Source organism: Engraulis encrasicolus, chromosome 21 (genome assembly GCF_034702125.1).
Source record: "Engraulis encrasicolus isolate BLACKSEA-1 chromosome 21, IST_EnEncr_1.0, whole genome shotgun sequence".
Classification (NCBI taxonomy): Eukaryota; Metazoa; Chordata; class Actinopteri; order Clupeiformes; family Engraulidae; genus Engraulis; species Engraulis encrasicolus.
In genome coordinates, this window is record NC_085877.1 from 45,178,600 (window position 1) to 45,186,099 (window position 7,500).

General features: G+C 47.6%; 1 protein-coding gene across 1 annotated transcript in view; it reads right to left on the minus strand.

The window, feature by feature from the left end:
* The window catches only part of LOC134437441 (multiple PDZ domain protein), a 285,829-nt gene that overhangs the window by 152,819 nt on the left and 125,510 nt on the right, over positions 1-7,500 (minus strand). The window contains exons 18-19 of the mRNA XM_063186930.1: positions 1,202-1,411; positions 911-958 (exon numbers count right to left, since the gene is read on the minus strand). Coding sequence (XP_063043000.1) covers positions 911-958; positions 1,202-1,411 — 258 coding nt within the window. The remainder of the gene's footprint in view (positions 1-910; positions 959-1,201; positions 1,412-7,500) is intronic.

The following is a 7,500-nucleotide window of genomic DNA, read 5'->3' on the forward strand; positions in this document are numbered from 1 at the left end:
ACACACACACACACACACACACACACACACACACACACACACACACACACACACACACACACACACACACACACACACACACACACACACACACACACACACACACACACACACACTTGCACATATAACATACAAACACATACACACATTTATCATATGCACAATTCAAGAACACACACACACACGCATGTGCACACACACGCCGACCCGCCCACACACAAAACTTCCACCCGACACTTCCACACACATCCACATCAAGCAACACGAACAACCAGAGGAAGAAGAACAAGAAGAAGGATGTTTTTCTCCTCACAGATGCCTCTGGGTCAAAGACGTGCAACATGGCATTGTCATTCAGTGTAACGGATACCTTCTGCTGACTGTAACAGTAAAAAAAAAAAAACATGATTTTTAAATTGTTTCAAGTGAATGGATGACAGCCGAGGCTTTCATGAATTCACTGGAAAGAAATAAAATAAATAGAGTCATGTTTTTTACAGTTACAGTCAGCAGAAGGTATCCGTTACACTGAATGACAATACCATGTTGCACGTCTTTGACCCCTCTACATCCAAGTAACATTAAAACAGGTAATGGAAACAAGATAGTATCTTCTAATTGGCAACTGCTTTCTAACGTCTATCTGACACCTACACAAGCACAGCAAGTACAGCAATCCAAAAAAAGGAAAAGTAAACAAAAAAGTAAACAAAAGAAAAAGCACTTGAAAAAAAATATATGTAGTTATACTTGGATATTTTCTGACGGGCAATGGCTTGGACACCCAGTTGTGAACCTTGCCCATTAGGGAAGTAATATAAGAGAGAGAGAGAGAGAGAGAGAGAGAGAGAGAGAGAGAGACAGAGAGAGAGAGAGAGAGAGGGAGACAGAGAGAGAGGTATTTTCTTACAGGCAGTGGCTTGGACACCCCGATGTGTACGGTAACCATGGACGCTCCCTACACATCATACATGTCTACATCTACATACATGCAAGGATTTTTTTTTTTTAAATTTAAAGAAAAAAAGAAAGTAATGTAAAGGTATTTCCTTACAGGCAGTGGCTTGGACACCCCGATGTGCACGGTGCCAATGGACGCTCCCTACATCTACATGTCCCTACGTCTACATGCAAGAAACATTTTAAAAAACACAATAAAAAGTTTTTTTTAAAAGAAAGTAATGTTAAGGTATTTTCTTACAGGCAGCGGCTTGGACACCCCGATGTGCACGGTGCCCATGGACGCTCCTTTGAGGGCCTGCACGGCGTCCTCCAGTGTGGCGTTCTCCAGCCCCACGCGGTCCACGTACACCAGCCGGTCGCCGGGCAGCAGCCGGCCGTCCGCCTCCGCCACCCCGCCGGGCACCAGCGAGCGGATCACAATCACCGTCTTCGCCGCGTCCACCGGGTCCTGTGACAGGAAGTGGCGAGGAGAGAGGACAGGAGAGGAGAGGGGGGGAGAGAAAGGGATAGAGAGAGGAGAGGAGAGGAGAGGAGAGGAAGGGGGTGGGGGAGAAAGGGAGAGGCGGGGGAGAGCGAGAGATGAGAGAGAGGGGGGGGGGGGGGAGAGAAAGGGAGAGGCGGGGGAGGGAGAGCGAGAGAGGGGGGGGGGTGAGGGGGGAGAGAGTGAGAGAGAGAGAGAGAGAGGAGAGAGAGAGAGAGAGAGAGAGAGAGAGAGAGAGAGAGAGAGAGTGAGAGAGTGAGAGAGATAGAGATAGAGAGAGTTAGAGAGGGGAGAGGAAAGAGAGAGGAGAGAGATAGGGAAAGAAAGAGAGACAGAGAGAGAGGGCGGGAGAACGAGGGAGAGAGAGCGAGAGAGAGCGAGAGAGAGAGAGGGGAACAGAACGTTAGTGTCACATGACACCTTGTGTGCTGTCGGTACCGGATCTGTGGCACTGTCTTCTTCCATCAGGTATGGAGAGAGGAACAGACTGTTGTGGTGTCACGTGACACCTTGTGTCAGAGAGAGTAGAGAGAGAGAGGTTCCATTGGCCCATTGTTTCCTGGTTCTATTATGGCCCCCCTTAGGCAGACCTAGGCAGACCTAAGGACTGTTCTATTCATTGTAGGAGCATTATGACACGGCCCTTTAGGCTGACCGGAACCTGGTCACGTTAGGTGCCATAGAAACCAAAGAATCTCTGCCTTGTGTACTGTTGATACCGGATCTGTGGAACCAGGAAGTAGGTAGTCAGGTAGAAGAGGAGAGAAACTGACAAATGGAGGAGGAAGCAGAGTGTTAGTGAGTGCGTTACAATATGCGACCTTGCCTCCTCCACTTGTGCTTGTCTCCTCGTCCCGCCTCCTGGCCCCTCCTCCGTGGAGAAAACGATAAAGTTTCCCAGCTGTCAGCCTAGCCACAACAACTTTTGAGGGACTGTTTTTCATTCACCATCCCAATTGCAAATGAGAAAAAGACTTTACAATTGAGCTTTTGCAAGATATTTAAATGTAATGCTGTTGTCAGTGATGTCATCATGACATATTACTTCCTGGTACGAGGAGACAAGCACAAGTGGAGGAGGCGAGGTCGCATATTGTAATGCACTCAGTGTCACATGACACCATCTGCACAAGGATGCACTATTGCACGGGCCTACCGGGCCCAGTCCAAGGGGCCCATGCCCAGGGGGACCTGAAGGCCATGCCTCTCTATATTTCCTTTTTCATACTGCATTGAAATCGCACTTTAACGGGGGGTGCTAAGCCCCCCCACATTTGGGCTCGCACGCCCACGGGGACCCCGGTTCGACCGGCCGGGGTCATTTCCCGATCCCACCCCGTCTCTCTGTTCCACTTGCTTCCTGTCATCATCTCAGACTGTCCTATCAAATAAAGGCATAAAAAGCCCCTAAAAATAAAAATCAAACTTTAACAACTGTATTTGCAAACTTTGTTGAGGAATGCACCCCCCCCCCCAAACACCAAACAACATATGATCGCTAACCCCTTGCCTAAAACCCTGAATTGTTTTGTAAACTAGCAACACCCATGGAGGGGGGCCCTTCTTGCTGTTTGGCCCAGGGGCCCATGGAGAGGGGGGGCCTTTCTTGTTGTCGGGCCCAGGGGCCCATGGAGGGGGGCCTTTCTTGCTGTCTGGCCCAGGGGCCCATGGAGGGGGCCTTTCTTGCTGTCTGGCCCAGGGGCCCATGGAGGGGGGCCTTTCTTGCTGTGTGGCCCAGGGGCCCATGGAGAGGGGGGGCCCTTTCTTGGTGTTTGGCACAGGGGCCCATGGAGAGGGGGCCCTTTCTTGGTGTTTGGCACAGGGGCCCATGGAGAGGGGGCACTTTCTTGGTGTTGGGCCCAGGGGCCCATGGAGGGGGGCCTTTCCTGTTGTTTGGCCCAGGGGCCCATGGAGGGGGGCCTTTCCTGCTGTCGGGCCCAGGGGCCCATGGAGGGGGGCCTTTCTTGCTGTCTGGCCCAGGGGCCCATGGAGGGGGGCCTTTCTTGTTTTCGGGCCCAGGGGCCCATGGAGAGGGGGGGCCTTTCTTGTTGTCTGGCCCAGGGGCCCATGGAGGGGGGCCTTTCTTGTTGTCTGGCCCAGGGGCCCATGGAGAGGGGGGGCCTTTCTTGTTGTCTGGCCCAGGGGCCCATGGAGGGGGGCCTTTCTTGCTGTCTGGCCCAGGGGCCCATGGAGGGGGGCCTTTCTTGTTGTCTGGCCCAGGGGCCCATGGAGGGGGGCCTTTCTTGCTGTTTGGCCCAGGGGCCCATGGAGGGGGGCCTTTCTTGCTGTTTGGCCCAGTGGCCCATGGAGTCATAACCTGTCCCTGCGTCTGGGCTGTTGGTACCGGATCTGTGGCACCGTCTTCTTCTTTTGGCTTTTTGGCTTCATCTGATAGGACAGTGAAGATGTTGACAGGAAGCGAGTGGGGAGAGAGAGAGACGGGGAACGGTCGGGATGGAATCGAACCCGGGTCAGCCGCGTAGCAGACGAGTGCTCTACCGCACTAAAACTAAATATGGTGTCACATTACATCTTTATAAGTTAACACAAGCTACAGTTTGGTCCAGACTGCATGCAATCTACCTACCTATCCCATTCATTCTACTCAAAGTCAAATCGTATGGCTTTCCTGATCTGCAATATGAAGTGTAACAATTCTTGGTAGCAAAGGCTACATTACACGCAAGAGGGAGAGTCTAAGTCGCATCCGCTGCATCCAATAGCAGGTATGGAAAAAGAAATGACTTGTCAGTGTCATGTGACACCTTCCTGATTCTCGCAAGCTGCTGTGCTGTTGGGACTGGATCTGTGTTACCGGTTAACAAATGATTCTCGTCATCCATCAGCCATCCAGTCATCCATTCAGTTAGCTACTCTGACAAAGAGAGACACGGGCCAAATTTCAGCTGTCGCAAGCAATACCATGTACTTAAAATAACTGTAAGTCGCTTTGGATAAATGTGTCATCTAAGTGTAATGTAATGTAATGCAATGTGCAAGCAGTTCATTTCTAGTTTGAAAAACGGCTGTTGGACTTTTTTCAGAATGTATTTCTTATATTACACTGGCTTTGAAAGACAGCAGTCACAGTACATGTGTAAAACAGTTCATTTATAATTTGAAAAACACCTGGTAGACTTTTTTTTCCAGAATGTTTTTCTTTTATCACACTCGATGAGATAGACAGCATACCTCTGCTCTGAACCGACAGAGAACTCTTGGATGCCAATAGAGCAGGCGTCACCAACGTAGTGCCCGTGGGGGCCAGGTAGCCCTCCAGGAGCTTCTGAGGTGCCCACCAAGGATGTTAGTAAACAGTGACGACTACAAGATTTTAGTCACAGTCAATTTTTTTCTTAATTCAAATATGAGATTATTTATTTATAACCTATAAGCAAATTATCATTCAATCATAGTGTGATTTGGGAATGATGTCAAGACATCAGTGGAGGATTTTGAACAAACATGTAGCCCTTGGGTAGCTCTCAGTAGCCCTCGAGTAGCCCTCAGTTCCCCACAGACCCAGAAAGGTTGGGGACCCCTGCAATAGAGAATGCATCCATAAACATGTCAAATGTGTAATTATGGGCCCCGCCGTGGTCCAAACGGTAGGGCACTGCACTGTTACTCCGGGGACCCGACCCGATGTCCTTTCCTGATGCTTCCCCATCTCTCCCTCTCCCCGGGGGACCCGACCCGATGTCCTTTCCTGATGCTTCCCCATCTCTCCCTCTCCCCTCTCCATTTCCTGTCTGTCTCACTGCCCTATCAGGATAATAAAGGTGCAACCGTCCCCCCCCCCCACAAAAATCTTTTACATTAAAAACAAAACCCAAAAAAAACGTGTCAAATGTGTAATTATCACGGTGATAATTCAAATCCTTTATCTTCAGTTGTCATCCCTCTTCTTCACGCTCCAGCGATTCTCAGACATAATGGCAAACAACAGGCACTCAGCAGGAGAGGGAGCTTGTTTACAAGCAAACGCAAATTGGCAAATCTCAACCTCTTGTTTAAAACGGGTGAAGTGTTTTAATATTGTGTTGATATCGGTGGCAGCGTGAACCGTGTGTACTGTGTTGTACTGCTTTGTACTGTACCGCGGGAGGTCTGCTTTGTATTGTGCAGTCCTCATTCCACTGTAGTAATTGTGTTAATCTGTGTTTTAAAACGGGTGAAGTGTTTTTGAAATTGTGTTTAGAGCTGCAAAATATATCGAAAATGTATCGAAATTGCGATATCGAGAGTGGCAATATGGGTTTCGCAAAAATGACTTAATTATCAATAAGAAGGGAACATTTTCTGTGCTGTCCAATCACTAGCTGAATGTCAACAAATGTGCGAGAAGCCTGCCACAACCAAAGCCGCGCCCCCCCACACAGACCGTCAAATTAGTGACAAGAAAAAAACACTCAGCTGGATTTCTAAATATTGTTTAACCCCTTAAGACGCGGCTTTATACATTTGTTGTTACCAGTATGGTAATGACCAAGTCATGGTGCATTCCTAAAGGGCCTGTGTTGTGTCATAGTATTGTAGTGCTATGGTAGTTACATTTCAATGACTATTACAGCGTGCCACAGGAGGTACGCCGCGCATTAAGGGGCTACTATATTGTTATTGAGGTATTGCATGCTATTGTTTTTTTTCCTGATATCGTGCAGCACTAATTGTGGTGATATCTATTGCGGCATGAACTGTGTCCTGCTTTGTACCGTACCGCGGGAGGTCTGCTCTGTATTGTGCATTCCTCATTCCACTGTAGTAATTGTGTTAATCTGTGTTTTAAAACAGGTGAAGTGGTTTAATATTGTGTTGATATATGTGGCAGCGTGAACCGTGTGTACTGTGTTGTACTGTGTTGTCCTGTACCGCGGGAGGTCTGCTCTATATTGTGCATTCCTCATTCCACTGTAGTAATTGTGTTAATCTGTGTTTTAAAACAGGTGAAGTGTTTTAATATTGTGTCGATATCTGTGGCAGTGTGAACTGTGTGTACTGTGTTGTACTGTGTTGTCCCGTACCGCAAGAGGTCTGCTCTGTATTGTGCATTCCTCATTCCACTGTAGTAATTGTGTTAATCTGTGTTTTAAAACAGGTGAAGTGTTTTAATATTGTGTCGATATATGTGGCAGTGTGAACCGTGTGTACTGTGTTGTACTGTGTTGTCCTGTACCGCGGGAGGTCTGCTCTGTATTGTGCATTCCTCATTCCACTGTAGTAATTGTGTTAATCTGTGTTTTAAAACGGGTGAAGTGTTTTAAAATCGATATCTGTTGCAGTGTGAACTGTGTGAACTGTGTCCTGCGTTGTCCTGTACCGCGGGAGGTCTGCTCTGTATTGTGCATTCCTCATTCCACTGTAGTAATTGTGTTAATCTGTGTTTTAAAACAGGTGAAGTGTTTTAATATTGTGTCGATATATGTGGCAGCGTGAACCGTGTGTACTGTGTTGTACTGTGTTGTCCTGTACCGCAAGAGGTCTGCTCTGTATTGTGCATTCCTCATTCCACTGTAGTAATTGTGTTAATCTGTGTTTTAAAACAGGTGAAGTGGTTTAATATTCTGTTGATATATGTGGCAGCGTGAACCGTGTGTACTGTGTTGTACTGTGTTGTCCTGTACCGCAAGAGGTCTGCTCTATATTGTGTTACTCAATCCACTGTGGTAATTGTGTTAATCTGTGTTTTAAAACGGGTGAAGTGTTTTAATATTGTGTCGATATCTGTTGCAGTGTGAACTGTGTGTACTGTGTTGTAGGGTGTGTTCTGTACAGCAGGTGTCCTGCTCTGTATTGTTCCACTGCAGTAATTGCGTTAATCTGTTTATGTCAGGGGTGTCAAACTCAAATTGACTGAGGGCCAAAATCAAACTCTGGGACGAAGTCGCGGGCCGAACTCAACAATTGTTATTTTTAAATGGACTAAAATTGTGCATTCATGCACTTCATACTCATAGTTAAGTTCCTATCATATGTGTCTGTTCAAATGCGTCTACACATCCTGTGATACAGCAAATGTCATGTTCAAGTTGTGTTACGCTGTACATTACTGGTGT